The 16,703-nt window shown below is 47.1% G+C and overlaps 1 protein-coding gene across 1 annotated transcript in view; it reads left to right on the top strand.

Annotated features, from left to right (window-relative positions):
* LOC138533590 (quinone oxidoreductase-like protein 2) overlaps positions 1–16,451 on the top strand; it is a 300,745-nt gene extending 284,294 nt beyond the window's left edge. Inside the window, exons 9-10 of the mRNA XM_069641157.1 lie at positions 4,002–4,230; positions 15,747–16,451. Coding sequence (XP_069497258.1) covers positions 4,002–4,230; positions 15,747–15,815 — 298 coding nt within the window. The 3' untranslated portion in view covers positions 15,816–16,451. The remainder of the gene's footprint in view (positions 1–4,001; positions 4,231–15,746) is intronic.
* The last annotated feature ends 252 nt before the right edge of the window (positions 16,452–16,703 follow it).

Raw genomic sequence — 16,703 nt, 5'->3', positions numbered from 1 at the left:
CCCCCAGACACTCCCTCATGGCAACAGCAGCAGTGTTGGCTGCGATGGCTGTGGCAATGGCCCTCATGGAGTCATTTCCATCTGATATTTGTTGCCGCATCAGTTCAAGCATCGACTCCTGTTGTGCCTCAACCCTTGACAGGCGAGCCTCGAAGGGGTCGTTGGCTACAGGAGTGCTGGTGACCGGGGTGGTGGTAGGCAGGGTGGTGGATGGCACTTGTGTGGTGCCCACGCCCAGGGCACACTCCTCCTCAAAGAGGCATATGTCTGACTCATCAAGGTCCGAGTCGTGGAGGCAGGGATTGTACATGAGCTCTGCCTCTGTAGGGGTAGGGATGCTGGTAATGGGGCCTGGGGTGGGTGTGCCGGACATGTCACCCTCATTCTCCACTTCTGCATCCACAAAATCTGCGGTGGTTGGCGGAGCATGAATAGAAACGCCTCCCACTGTTGTGGGTGGCTGCTGCTGGACAGTGGGTGCAGGTGTTTCCTGCAGGGTTACTGCCCGGTGTGGCACACTGCCTGTTGCTCTGGGCAGTTTCTTGGGCTGGGTGGTGGCGGTGGCCCTGGTCCCTTGCCGTGCAGTGGATGAACTTGCACCCCTTTCCTGCATGCCATCTTCGTCATCGGTGCCTGGGGGATAGAAGAGATGCAAGTCATCAATGATGGTGTCACATGGCAGCGATAATCCATTGCGCTGTGATATGTTCATGCATTCATGCATCAAATTATTTTAGGGGTGTGGCAGTTGGTGTTCTCAGGGGGCATGTGGGCAATCAATGCATGGCTGGTGGCATGGCATTGGTATGGTGGATGTGTGGTGAGTTCCATGGCACGGTTGGGTCATGTTGGGATTGGGATTGGCACTCAGCATGCGTGTGTAGCAGGGTGTGGCACACATTCTTGACTGGATATGTTGATGTGGGCCTGGGACATGCATTGCCTTGGCTAGTCTTACTTCCACGTCACTTGTGCCACATTATGGTTTAGCCTACACGGATGTGATGGGTCACTCACCTTCTTCTGTGGATGATGCGGCACCCACCTCCTGGTCTCCGATTCCCTCTATGGATTCAGGATCTATAAAGGTACTGGCTGTCTCCTCCAATGCCGTCAACTTCACCAGGGAGTGTGGGTCTCCGCGTGTCGCCATTGCGGCCCTCCTGTTCTCCGACAGGATCTTCCTCACCCTGAGGCGGAGGTCATCTCACTGCTTCCGACAGTCGCGCACACTCCTTGGGGTGGTTCCCACTGCCAACACCTTCTGTGCGACCTCCTGCCACACCTCCTTCTTTTTGGTCTGGACCGCATGCTTCATGTCGGTGCTCCTGATGGTGTCCGCATGCTAGGCCAGGGTGTCAGCGAGCATACTTAGCTCAGCGTCTGAAAACGCTGTTTGCGCTTCCTGGGGGTCGCCTTCCTGGTAGCCTTGGACATCCTGCTTCTATTCTGCCACAGCACAACACAAAAGAACTGGTGGTTGGTGAGGATGGCAATGGATTGTGTTTTTAAAGATGGCCGCCGGCCCATTTCCCATTCCTGCGCGATGACGTAATTTCCGGGTCAGTTTTTTGCGAACACGGTATTACCATGCCGGTATTACCATGCCGGTATTTAGGGGTTGATATGAGGCGGTACCGCTATGGGCGGGTCCCGCGATGCCGGTATAGGGGGGTTGGAGGGCCTTTAGTGGCATGCCGGTATTACCATTACCGGCATGGGGGCTCGCACGTGCTCGCGCACTCGTAATCACCCGCTATTAGCGGGTTCATACGAGCACGGACCCGCTCTTACTGGCATGCCGGTAATGGACCCGTTTTTACCGGCCAACTTGTAATGAGGCCCTCTGTGTCCCGTAAATCCTAGGAAGCTCCTCAATTAGATCTCACCAAGATGACTGTGTGTTGCGATCTGTGCCTTCAATATACACACATATACAGGAATTGAGCATAAAAATGTAGTCCCACCGCTGCAAGAATGTTCATTGGGTGAACTTTGATACCTCGTCTCTGAAGAGCAATATTAATAGTACTACTGTGAAAAATAGGTCCTTTATTACTACACACACAGGCATTCAGGTCATACTATTCAAATACAATGTTGTTCAGTGATCGAAGTGTACGAAAAGAAGTAGTGGAACTATGTTCCCTGCTGGCCTGCACCAACTCCCCACAAACCCCATTGCCATGACCCCTCCCACCCAAAGACGTGCACCTGCTGTTTAAAGGAACGTTCATTGCAGTGCACTAAAAGGGAAGGTTTCAACTTCTTCCTACACTTTTATTTTAAAACGAAACCATTCCAGAACGGTTTCTTTTTAAAATAAAAGTATAGGAGCTCTAAAAGGTCATTTAAAAAAGTAGAGGGGCACCGCTCCCGACCACTCCAGCTCACTTCGACCACTGATGTTGTCCATCCAAAGGATGCAATTAAAATTTTTGTGTGGGGTGCTGAGACGACTCCAGGCAATCCGGCACTTCTACGCAAGAGGGAGCCACCCCCTTCGGGACTAGGGAGGTTATCCCACTATGCATAACACTCCCTAGGGGACAGGGCAAGCGGGATCTCACTGGGGGTGACACCCCACCCCTCTTGGGGGCCAAGGCATGCCCAAGCGGGGCTACTAGCATAGCTCCCTTTTATTCCGAATTCCAAATATTGGTTGGATATATGGCAGTCGAGCAGTGTCCTAATGTACAGGGCCCTTTAAAAGGGAATGGCTTGGTTTCTCTCGTGTTCCAGGAAGGAACTTAAAACTCAGGGCCCATGCAGACAGAGAGAGAACCAGCTGGGCGGTAAAAGGCAGCAACCTGCGTTGGACCACAGAGGAGGGGATGTCTCCCTTCCAGAACCCTGGAGGAAGACCCACGTTAGAGGAATGGTGGGTGGAGAGTCAGCAGAACGCTGCTCAGCCCATGGAGAAGGCGGAAAGTCCAGAGCCGCCTAACTGAAGGAAGACCAAACCGCCACCAAAGCGGCCCACCAGCGTCCAGCAAACCCGATGCTGAAGTACCGTGAGGGTGTCAACAGAAGGAAATGAGGAGGCAGACCTGACCGCAGAGATGGCGCAGTCACGGTTGCACAGCACCCGGAGAGGCAGCCTTCCCCGACACACACTGACACACAAAAACAGGTACGCGGCCGGTAGCAGGAAGTGGGAGGAGGGCAGAGAAGTTCAGAAGAAGCCCCCGCTGACACAGAGCTTCATTGGCTTTCCAAGGCTATGTACCAGTTTATACACTTTAGATGCATTCTGTAAGCATTTCATTATTGATGGCCATGCAGGCACTGATGCCTAGTTTGTATGGACAGTGCCTGGTCATCCATTTGAGTGATAGCCATCCTATTCTATCCTATCACCTTTTCCCTTCATTCCCTGCTTTACAATACTTATGCAATAGTTGGAAATGACAGGGGCGTGGACTTGAGCAATGATATGTTTCCCCACTAGAAGTAACTTTAGCACTTTTGGTTTGTAAGCTAACTTCCATTATCAGCATCTACCCTCCAGTTAGCTTTGTATTCAGACTGAAGAAAGCACGGGTGGTTTGAGGGTTTATGTATATAATGCTCCTCGTTCTTTGGCCCCCACATTTTAAATGCTAAAGCGCCATTCATGCTATCACCCAAGGTAATGCACATTTATCACATGTTTCTAGTAGAAGGGAACTCATTTAAATGTCAGTTATGACCGTGAGAAACCTTTCCTCTTTGGCGTCTCCCTCAAATTGTCAGTCAGTGACTTCCCCTGCCAACTGTCAGAGACTCCCCACTTCCCATTCCAAATGGTGACTACATGTACCAGATACAACTGTTAGGAGATGCCGTAGTTGCAATTAGTGTGTAAGTGATGTAAGCATAGTGGCATGCCCCATGTCAGAATGTGACTGTTTTTGTGTACTGTGGGACATATGTTTGATTATCTGCACTTTCAGCGGTTATTTTACCATTTTACCTACAGCACAAGCATAATCATCTAACATGTTTTATTTTTATTTCAGTCTCAAGTGGGAGGGTCGGATTGTGGTTGTGGGGTTTGCAGGAGGAAACATTGCCTCAATCCCTGCCAATCACCTCCTTCTTAAGAATGTGTCGGCACTTGGAGTTTACTGGGGCCGCTACAGTAAAGTGGACTTTCCCGTCTTCTCCTGGTCGGTTTCATCCGTAATCCAGCACTGTCAGGAACAGCGGATCAGGCCTCATGTGGGGGCGGTGTTTAAACTGGACGAGGTAAAGTAGTACTTCTCTCCTGTTAGTATCTGCCAATCTACATGCCCATCTTCCTTGAATTTAGTTCGGACTGAGTTGAAAGAGGGAGGTGCCTAATGTTGAAATAAATTAAGGGTTGGTAACTGGTTTTGCTTCCTCACCTCTAGTATGATGCTTTGCTCCTTTCCACTTAATGTTATGATTTCCTCCCTCACTTTTGATTTGATTCTGTCTATTACCAGAGAGTTATCACAACTTTCTTCTCAGCGTTCTCTTTGTTACTCCCAGCATTATCTATTTCTTCCTTCTTCTTGATGTGGATCTGCTCTCCTTCCTCTTAATGTGATCATTCCTCCTCTACTGAATAGTTCTAGCTTTTCTATGTGATTCTTTCAGTATAATAATTCCTTCTTCCACTTGGTGTGGTTGCTCCTTACTTCAGCTCAAAGGGATTCCTCCATTCTTTCCCCTCCTCATCAAATGTATTCAGAAATATTACATTTCTAATTCATATCTGAAAAAAATTTACATTTATAAAATACCCACAATACAAAATACTCATGAAGACTAAATGGTCTCATGTAAATACAGTTTGACCTGTTGCCATGAATAAAACAGATAGGAGGCATCAGTAGACAATTACGAACCGAACTAGAACAGTGGGAAAATGAGATCGAGAAGCTAGAATCCGACACCAGGGCACCCAGTGGGATGAATATAAACTCAAGCAGATCAGAACTGAATGCAAGGAAGCCAGGGGCAGGCTAGCCAAGTTTGACTACACCACTAGAACCAATAGGGCGCACACCGAGGCAGACAAGCCTAGCCGACTCCTAGCCTGGCTATGCAAAAAAGAACGCCCCAGGCATTTAACCACGGCCCTGAAAAGTGAAAATGGCGCACTGCACCAGACCCAGCAGAGCATTAATGACACCTTTAGACAATTCCATGCCCAACTATACTCACATAACGGCCAGGTGCCTCCTGACGAGATCTCAGACACACTAGAGGAGCTAGGGCTGCCCAGGCTATCACCCGCACATAGCTAAGCCCTAGATGCAGACATCACCATAGAAGACATATCTGAGGTAATTAAATCCCTGGCCACGTGTAAGGCCCCGGGCAGCGACGGGCTACCCTCCAAATTTTATAAGACCTATGAACAAACTCTAACCCAGTTACTGCACGGGGTCTTCCAGGAGGCATATGATTTGGGGGTCCTGCCCGAGAGCCTGCGCAAAACACTGGTGGTCCCGATGCTTAAACCCAATAAACCTGCGGGCGAATGTGACTCCTATCGTCAACTCGAAATGCTTAACTATGATGTTAAAATATTGACCACGATCCTAGCCAGAAGGCTCTCTAGGTTGATAGGAGGGATAGTACACACAGACCAAAACGGCGTTGTGCCAGGCCGCAACACCACTGCTAACCTTCGCAGGCTCCAGCACGTTATGTCCCAAGCTAACCGAAGCGGGAGCTCCTATGCCCTGTTATCCTTAGATGCTCTTAAGGCATTCAATTCCATCTACTGGGAATGGCTGCTAGCGGTCCTCCGAGGTTTCGGCTTCGGGGAGAAATGTATTAGATGGGTCGAAGTGCTTTACACCAAGCCAAAGGCACAATAAAATCCCAGAGGTTCCTTTCCACGGCGTGGGACATACAAAGGGGCACCAGGCAGGGATGCCCACTTTCCCCCATGCTCTATATACTTGGGCTAGAACATGTTGCCATCTACTTCAGAAAACAATTCTTCGACGCAGGCATACAACTGGGTGGGGTAAATCGCATAATCTTCCTATACGCAGATGATGTCCTCCTATATGTGAGGGACCCACACCTGAACGTGCCGACTATGCTAGAGGTACTGGACAATTTTGCCAAAGTCTCTGGAATATGATTCAACAGACGTAAATCCTGCCTCTTCCCATTGGCAGACTTCAGAAACAAACACATTGAAGACCTACCCCCATTGGGTGTACAATGGCAACTGACCACATTCCGCTGCCTCAGAGTCAACATACTGCATATGCCCGAGCTAATGCATGAGAATAACACCTTGGCGGCGCTACCCCCTCTACGCAAATTGATAGGTTTTTGTTCTAAGCTCCCCCGGTCTATGATGGGAAGAGTGTCCATCATTAAAATGATTGTTCTCGCAGGCACCCCGTCCACAACCCCTTCACAGGGCACCGGACACTGCTGGATTGTAGATATGATGAGCGCCTAGAATCTCACGGATGCCTGGAGATGCATGAATCCAACCCGAACAGCCTTCACCTTCTGCTCCACGCTTTACGCAACGTTCTCTAGAATTGACTACGTTTACATAACCGCAGCAATAGCCTCAGCAATGACGACAGCTACCATATCGCCCATTACTTGGTCGGACCATGACATGGTGGTGGTCACTATAGATCAGATCGCTCTCCCTCGGCGGAGTTCCAAATGGCAATGCAACGAAACGCTTTTCAAGGACATAGTCTTTCGAGAGCAGCTGGAGTTGGACATCACTCAATACTTCGAGCAAAACAACTTAGGTGAAACTCCCATCAACACAGTATGGGAGGCAGGTAAAGCCACATGGAGGGGACTGCTCATTAGGGAGGGAGCAATGAAAAAACGAGAACGCCTGCCCATAGAAAACAGATTGCGAAATGAAATCGCCCAACTTGATCTCGCATCTCAATCGGCGGACCCCGAAAGACCGCAGAAGATCGAACAAGCTAACTCCAAAAGAGAAGAACTACGGCAGCTGGAAACAAATAGCATTATTCACAGACTTCAATGCCTGAAGCAAAAGCACTACGAGCATGGGAACAAAGCAGGCGCATTACTCGCTGCAAGACTCTGAGGCCAACGCCGTGAACGATGGGTTCCAGCGGTGCATGATACAGATGCACCCCAGACCATCGTCCCCCCAGTATCCCCGAATCCTTCGCCAATTTCTATGAGAGACTTTACACTTCATAAGATACACCGTACCCAGAGGCGATAGCAGACTATCTGACCAAAGTAGCCATGCCGACCCTCCCATTGGAAACAACGCAAGCCATGGAAACCCCTATCACGGGAGAAGAAATAACAGACGCAATTAAAAGACTTCCGATGGGGAAAGCACCGGGGATACACCGCAGGGTTCTACAAAACTTTCCAGAATGCAATCCTCCCGTTTATGGTGGTCCTCTTTAACAACATCCTCAGCACTGGTGTGGCACCCGACTCCTTCTCTGAAGCCCTAATAACGGTGATCCCCAAAGAAGGAAAGGACCCCAAGCAATGCGCCTCCTGCCGCCCGATATCGCTCCTGAATATTGATGCCAAGATTTACACGAGGGTTCTCACCGCGAGACTCGAGGCACACATGCCCACGATAATTCACAACGACCAAGTAGGCTTCATCCTAGGTAGACAAGGCGCAGACTCCACCCGCAAGAGCCTCCACCTCATACACGAGGCCAGAACTCTGCCAAACGCGCCAGCACTTTTTTCGATCGATGCAGAGAAAGCGTTCGACAGAGTCGAATGGCACTTCTTAGAGGCCACGCTAAAACAAATAGGCCTGGAACCCATTCTCCGACGAGCAATCAAGGCAGTCTATACAACTCAAAGAGCTGCTGTAACTGTGAACGCCCAGTACTCCCGCTGGTTTCCTCTCAGGAGAGGAACGAGACAAGGCTGTCCCCTCTCTGCGATTCTCTTTGCGCTCTCACTAGAACCCCTGGCCCGAGCCCTCAGAGCGGACACCGCCGTTGAAGGAATGCAGGTGAATGGCAGAGAATACAAACTAACCTTGTATGCAGACGACATCTTGCTCCACGTGGTAAACCCACTCTCGTCAATCCCAAGGGTGATGCGCCTCATTGAAGAATATGGGACACTCTCCGGCTTTAAGATAAATAAATCCAAATCCACTCTATTCCCGCTCCATGACCCATCCCCGGAGCAGCAACATGACCTCGAACGCCTTGGCCTGATTGTCGGAGGCCCCACATTGCGATACCTGGGAATCAACTTAACAAGAGATCTAACTCAACTCTGAGGCAAACTTCCCGCAACTCCTAAGCCACTCAAAACGGATCTCGCAAAATGGAAAACCCTTACCATTCCCTGGATAGGCCGCTTGAACGCAATTAAGATGGTGACCCTCTCACGCTTCCTATATCCCTTCCAGGTCCTCCCCATCGCAATCCCGGACCACTTCTTCAAACAGACCAAGAAAGCCATACTGGAATTCTTGTGGGACGGAAAGAAACCCCGGATACCATATGATATACTGATGCTCCCGAAGGAGATGGGCGGAGTGGGCCTCCCGGACATCGAACGATATTACCAGGCGACCCAAATTAGGATCCTGATCCCACACCTGCGCAATAGAAAGGACCTCCAATGGGTCCAACTAGATAATGATGTCCTGCTCCATGTTACCCTTGCAGAGTGGCTATGGGTGTCCAGAGCAAAACTCACGAAACGCTTACGTGACCACCCAATACTGGGCACCATGTGGAACATCTGGAGCAAGGGGAAAGGGATGACCGGAATCATGACATGGCCCTCTCCACTAAGTCATCTCTGGTCCCCCGGGATCCGAGAGGAAATCCCCGAACACGCCAGATGCCAGACCTGGTTTGATGCCGGCCTGGAGAGAGTAGGCCAACTGTGGAGAAACGGGAACTTCATCTCGACCTCGGAACTGGAGAAGGCCCTTCAAATCCATCCAATTGCAATCTTCTTGTATCTACGATTGAAAGGGGTCATGTCAAGGAAGGAATGGAAGGAAACCACACGACGAGAGCTGACACTGTTCGAATCGATACTGGACACGACCAACTCATCGAAAGGTTTAATAGCGCGCATGTACAAGGCCCTCATCACCAAAGATCAAACTCCAAGTCATCGCCTCAAAGAGCGATGGGAAAAGGACTTTAACAGGGAATTTGTACAACACACCTGGGACAAAATCTGCGAAACACCAGCCAAAGTATCAATCGCCACCCAGTACAAATTACATGCTCTGAAACTGCTCCATCGCTGGCAGTATGATCCTTGCAGACTCTCGAAAATGTTCCAAACATCTAGCCCAAAATGCTGGAGACACTGTGACATGGACGCTGATTACTGGCACATGTGGTGGAAGTGCCCCAAGGTACGCATCTATTGGCATGAGGTCCTAGGATGGATTAAGCAATTAGATGGCATAGAAAGAGTCCTATCCCCTCTCCTGATCTTATTTGGCCTTGAAGAAGAAGACAGAGTGGTACGCGTAAAAGGATTGATATCTCCCCTCCTGTTGGCGGCAAGAGCTGCCCTTGTCATCAAATGGAAGTCCTCGCGCCTACCTGACAAAAAAGATTGGCTGCAAATCGCTATAAATATATATATTATGGAGAAAATAACCGTGGCCATCCATGACAAGGCCGCCCGGCAGGAGGAAGCCTGGATGGACTTCACTGAACAATATATTACAAGTACGGCCGACACCGACTCACAGCTCTAACTAACCATAACGCCACTCAACGGCCCATATCCGTAAACCGAATAGCGATCTACGTACTGCTTAATAGCCATCCCTGTCACAACCTTCACATAGAACCTATGACACCGACAGAGATCAACGTCACACCGCCACTTAAGACAATTACAGTTAACGCCGATATCCGGAAGTCGTCAAAGATTGGACATGGGGGGGGGGGTCGTACTATACATCCATCGAGAGTGGACATGTATGTTACTATCGGTTTGTTATTGAAGTAGATCGCGATGATATAACCAAGTTTGCTCCGTTATGTACTCACCTGACTGTTCACTTTTGATGTAAAAACCCAATAAAATTCAATTTGAAAAAAAAATGATTGTTCTCCCCAGGTTCCTCTATTGGATCCTCTATGGATTCCAAAACGTACATTACTATATTAAAGCCCCATTTTTTCGCTTACTCGAGACGATATTCAGGGACTTCCTATGGTGTAAAGGCAGACACAAGATGGTGCTAACCACATTAACTCTCCCGTGCAGACAGGGCGATATTCTACTCTCTAACCTAGAGAAATATTATTTGGCAGCCCAGCTCAGCTTCATAGCCAAATGGTTGGCTGATGAAGCCACTTCTGAAACAGCATTACTACAGCACCCAATCGCCCCAGTCCGGCTGAAGGAACTCATCTGGGCACCCCAACACCTTCTGAGCGAAGCACCTTTACTGGTCACCCTGGGAAGGCAAATATGGCACAGGGCAAAGTCACGCCTTCACCTGGGACACGCATACGCCCCAGACATTCCGTTGCTCTCAGACCTATGTAAGACCAGTGTCGACTTAGCGACCATCAGACACTGGGAAAGGAAAGGGGTCTACACGTGGGGAGACTTATACAGTGAAGGCTCCTTCCGTGACTTCTCTTCCCTGCAATCTGAAGATGGCATACCCAGCGGCCAATTCCTGTAGTATCAGAAGATTCGCAAACTGGCACGAGCCAAATGGGATAAATGGCCTGAGGAACCCGAGGCCAACCCCTTTGTAACACTATTATATAACTTGGGAGAGGGCTGGAGACCGGTGTCCCAAATATACAGCCACTTAATGGACAGGCCTAATCCCTGCAGCTCTAACCTGAAATCTAAGTGGGACAAGGAACTGGGGTGCGAAATGACCGACAAGGAATGGGAGAGAGCCCTGGCGTTCCCCAAAGAGTTATCCTGGAATTCCAGGTTTAGATTAATCCAATTGAACCTGATATACCGCACCTACCTAACTCCATATAGACTGGCGAAGTTCAATAAACAAACTCACCATAACTGCCCCTGGTGCAGCAGCGACAAGGCAGATTTCCTACACATGTTCTGGGAATGCACCAGGGTCGGGCGGCTTTGGGCCAAGTTGGAGCAAACCTGCAGGAAGGCAGGCATGTCCAGATACGAATGGACCCCGAGTGAATGCCTCTTGGGAACTTACCCTAGACTCGCTAAAATCAAACACACTGTGAAGCTCATGGACATGGCGTTCATTCTAACTAAAAGGACCATTGCAATGGCATGGAAACGACCAGGTGGCCCACAATTCCAAGCATGGTATGGGGAGCTGGAGCGCTGGGTGGGGGCAGAAACCACGGCTTGGGAAGACAGCATTGCTAAATCCCCCAAAGATGCGACTCAGGCACTAGACGCTTGGAAAGCCCTGACATGGGCGATGTTCCACCCTTCTGATGATGACAAGCCTCCTTGAACGATTTACTTCTATATTGCCTGAACTCGCTACCCCCAATGATACTTGAGCACGCCACTGCCTGAATCAGAACCTAACCCCCACTTCCACACTCCATCCCCTGCCCTCCCCTTCCCTCACCCTTCTTGCTCTGCCCTTCGATAATCCTCCCACTCTGAACTGCTCACCAAATCACATGGAGACAATCACCGTTATTGTTAAATGTTTGTTAATGTTGGTTTATCGTTTATTTCTTGTTATACATCATCCAAGCTACTCTATGTCGCAATTGACCAGCAGCACCATACTGCTGTTGTACCTATAATAAATGCCAATAAAGAAATTTAAAAATAAAATGAATAAAACAGATAATACAATCTGATTAATCAAGATGAAAGGTTAAAATATGTGGTTCTGATATAACAAATGCACGCCAGAAAATTAGAAATCGACAAAGCTACACTTGGTGTAGAACCTAATTTAGATAATCCCAGAGAATCTTAATGAGTTTAAAATCCTATTTTGGATTATCAGATGTAAAGGGCATTTAAGAAGAACGTGCTTACCCTTTTCTTCCAAAATTGGGCAGTGTGGGCACCTGCTTCGTGCATTGGTTGACCACTTTGATGTGTTGGCTGCCAATGGAAGAATGGTCAGTCTAAACTTAAGGTAAAATAGTCTCTTCCAAGGGTCGATAAACCAAAAAAAGTAATTGAACGATAGGGTATATCCTGCCTTCCCCTCTAGAAAATGAGACCTCGGCAATTTATCACATTTACTGTGCACAATAATAATTAATAATAATAATAATAATAATAATTTGGCAGTGCTTTGTTGCAATTCTCTAGTCTTTAAAAATGAACCCTGTAGATATTTCATATATAGGGTTGTGAGATATGATTTAATATGATCTAGTCATTTCCATCGTGGGCTGACACGGGATTCTGCAATTTCCCACAATACATTTTTTGAAATTTCAGGAATTCTATTTCATTCAAACGAAGACAAAACAGAATAGGCAAACCTGAGTATCATATTCTAAAGGGCATAAACCCAATTCAAAATAGATTGTAGGGGCACTTTTCAGTAGATGCAATCATTTCTTCAAAAAGCTCCTCTCGTCAATGACCAAATGCGCAGATGGAACGTGGCCCAAAATTTCCGTTCCATAAAGATGTGCTGAACGTGCCTGAGCTCTGTAGACTTCTATGGTCTGTAAAATGTCCTTGCCCCAAATCTATGTGCAAATGATAGTCGCCCACTCGATGTTTGTACAGAAAATGGTTACAAGTGAGGTGGTCTTTCCACGTACCATTACTCTTGTTCCCAGATAGTCAAAATGTGCCACTTGATTAATTAATGACCCATTAAATTTAAGACATACCCTCACTGGTTTAGTTAAGTGACAAGACATCACAACTGTTTTGTCCAAGTTGACATTAAGAAGGCAATCTGCACAAAACGATTGGTGAACTTTTAACTGCTACTTTAGGCCCCCATAATGATTTAGATATTAAAAGAACATTGTCAGCATAAAGAGGTATCCCTATTTTGGAGCCCCCAAGATTTGGTGAATCACTCAGTGTCACTTCAACAGTCTCAGCAACTGGCCTTCCCTTTGTTTTCCGACATAAAGCTGAGGAGAGGTAAGGCCGTTCCTTCCAGGTGGCTACGTCACCAAGTAATGAAATAGAATGCCACTGATCCTGTCACCTAATCGAGATACTGGAAAACTGGAGAGAAAAAATAAACCGCTCCAAAAACCTTAAGAGGCTAGAACCAGGAGGCTTGACGTGCATGGATGGAGCAGAATTTCCCAGGACTCCAAAGGTAAACAGCAGGATGACCAAAGGAGTCGGGCACTAACAGGAATAAGCACACATTTTCCCAGGAAGAGCAGGGTTGAGACACAGACAGGATAAGGAAGAGAGCGAAAAGGAATCTGCATACACATGGAGAAAAAGAGTACCTGAAGCTTCCGCTCGGTCGAGAACACGAAGCGTTGAGACGCGAAGAACTGGACATCACGATCAGTAATACTGCTTCTGGAAAGGTGTGCGTTTATCAGGGACACCGAAAGGTGCCGGGTGGTCATGCCCGAATGATCCCAATAGACGTGCCCAGTGCCTGTGTAAGGAACGGGGGCTGTGACAAACAGCTAGGTCAAGATCTTTAACATATAGCAAAAAGATCAGTGGGCTGGCACAAGCATGCATCTTTGCTGCACACCTGCAACTCCCTGTAAGGCCTCAGTGCATTCACCACCTTGACTAATGAACACAAGCTGATGGTTGGTATATAATGGCTGTATCATGGTCAGGAGGGAACTGGGAATGTTCGTTTTCATTAAGATGTCCCACAGTATATGTTTTGCAACTTTGTCAAAGGTTGTTTTTAAAATCAATAAATTATAAAAAAAATAAATGGGATTTCCACTGTACTTTAAATTGCTGCATAAGGGCACATATTAGTAAGCATTTGGTGATTGTGCTCCTATTGTTTCTGAACCCGCCCTGAAGTGTTATAATACAACTATTATTTTCTACCCTATTCTCAACTCTATAAAGCAAGACCTTCGCAAAAAACTTTGCTAAACTATCAATTCATGAGATGGGTCTATAGGTATTTGGTAGCGGTCTTCCCCCTTTTTTAGTTTGTACTATTAGGTGTCGATTGCACCATCCATAAGCTGAAACTATTGCATTAAAATACAGATAGGGAGAAATGGCAAATGAGGAGAGACTCGTAGCTTGTAGGTGGTGTTTGGTTATTTGCCCACCCATTGACTGGCCATCGCCATGCTAATCCACTTTGGCCGTTCCCACCCAGTTCCTGCTCTCCGATCCCAATACACCTACTCATCAGAACTCTTTGAGCTTGTTTTAACCAAGCCTATCAAACATTGCACTTGAAGTGCCTGCCAGTGTTTTTCCGAAGCAGTCTTCTGAGAGTTCATTACTTAATTGGAGCTGTAAACCCGTCACTAATGTAATAAACATGTCTTAACCAGGTCTGCCTTCAGACACTCAATTTTTAAGCACTATGAGTGTCCTTCACTGAAGTCCTGTTAAAACCAAACATTGCCGAAGCTAACAGTTTTGGCTTGTGTATATGCATTAGGCACCCTCACCATTTTACTCCTGCTACCATAAATGGGCAGTTAATACCACTACGGCAGTGCCTTCACAAAAGCCCAAACTGTTGGCATTGCCAATGCGTGTTTAAAGATTGGCACTACTTCTGAAAATGCCCAACTTTCTGGCACAACCTGCAGGCGATTCATATGTTAAAGAAGAATTTTACTAAAGGTACCCAAACAGTAGGTTAGCTTCTAAACAAATCAATTGGTAAATTGTCTTACCTTTTGTCTAAATGAGATTCCCCTTTTGCCTCACAATGATTCTTCCTTCTTCTCAAAGGCATTCTTCCGTCCTTTCCAGCGGATTCTTTCTTTCCTGTCAATGTGATTGTTCCTGATGGGATTCCTCCTTTCTTACTGTCAAAAGGAGTGCTTCTTCCGTCCTCTCTACTGTTCTTCCTTCTTTAACTTCAATGCAATGCTTTCTTTTCCCCCCTCAAAGTGGTTCTTCCTTCCTCACAATGTGATTGCTTCCTTTCTTCTTTGTGGGCATGAAATTCCTTTTCAGATTTCAGTGGTATTCCCTGTAGCCTGTGGATGATTTTTACAAATTCTGGACTCTTTCCTTCTGCTTAATTGGAACGAGGAAACATTATGCTTCTGGGTATCAGACAGTGCTTGGCTCATTTGTCTTAGTTGGCTCAAAAATAAGGCTGGTTGGTGTGCAGTATGGAGGTCTTTCTCTTCTGAGTAATGTTTAGGCTGCTGTGGAGAAGGGGTGTACTGATTGTCTCTTCCTAGTCACTTGATATGTCTGCCTGGCGAGGGCTTGAATGGTTGTCTCCTCTGGGCCAGGTGATGTCCTTCCTACAGAGGAGATCTAGAATTGTTTTCACTGTCTTTTATTGTGCACAGTAATCAGTCCTTAAGGGTGCCTTGCAAGGCCGGCCACCCTATTGGCAAATACTGCATATGCCACACGTTGTACTCAATCAACCAATCCCTGCACTCATTTTAACTATGGGCTGTGATGATACTCCACTGCCTAACACTACATGTTTTAATGTGCGTGAATTTTAAAATACAATCATACTTTTGATTTGTATTACCTTTGTACTTTTGTTAAGCTGTGTACATCCTGCAACAACGGCACCCGAGTTTTATGTTGTGCTTGTTATTGCTCAGTTTATAAATTGAGTAGAGTCATCAGGTGTGCTTAATATTTAAAGATGGAAGATGCTTTTGTTCTCCTCTCTGTAGGTGAACCAGGCCCTTGCATATGTGGCTGGGCGCCAGTCGATGGGGAAGGTGGTCCTCTCACTGGAATGAACCAAAACATCTGATCGCCGCGGGGATATTTTTGATGTTCCCTCCTGCTACCAATACTTGAATAAAAACTACAAATTCTCCAGGCAGCTCACAGCAAAATGTACAACTTTATGTGGTGGAGAGCCAGACTCCATTGGTGACTTTTCTACCACCTGCTGCAGGCATTTATACCATCAGACTGACCAAGCTGAAGGTCTGGAAAAAAGCATGGATAGTCACAGAACTGAAACTGACCCTCCTCACTTGTGAAACGTGTAGCTGTTCATGGCCTTTCAGCATCCCATCCAAGTGAATTTTGGTACTTGTATTTTTATTTCCACACAAACTCTGGTCCACAGTTGCCTGGATACAGTGTGACTTTGCAAGATATGGCATATCCTGAAATCTGTGTAGCCATGATATAACAGGGTGGGATGGCTCTGTTTTCCCAGGGGTTTTGCACATGTAAGGATTAGCTGCATTTCACAAAGACCTGGAAAAAAACGATTAACCAGTTTACAGGAGATTTTATGTGCCTAGATGCCTGCAAAGTCTGACATTGTAAGGACAATGATGTATGTGCTACTGATCATTAAGTTCATTAAAGATCTAGAATGGTTTGATTTGATTTTACAATCTGATCTGCCACCCACTTTTTTCTGTCTCTAGTGGTGTTACTTTTGTTGTTCATTAGTTATGTTTGCTATTTCCATTATTTTGGGGTCGGTAAATATTAGGGTTGTTATGAATGCAAAACAGGTTTTCTTAGGATTGTCTTTCTCTGCCTGAGCACTCTATTCTCCGGTGGGGATTGCGGTTGGTATGTGAGATTCGGGCCAGGAGCAGTGGAGCGGTCTGTTCTGCAGAGCACCAAAAGTGATCATCAGGCTGTGAACATTGCCACAGAGA

Source organism: Ambystoma mexicanum, chromosome 1q, assembly GCF_040938575.1.
Source record: "Ambystoma mexicanum isolate Mex_15411 chromosome 1q, UKY_AmexF1_1, whole genome shotgun sequence".
In the NCBI taxonomy this organism is placed as follows: Eukaryota; Metazoa; Chordata; class Amphibia; order Caudata; family Ambystomatidae; genus Ambystoma; species Ambystoma mexicanum.
The sequence above is the reverse complement of the archived record's forward strand: the minus strand, read 5'-3'. Positions and strand labels throughout refer to the sequence as shown.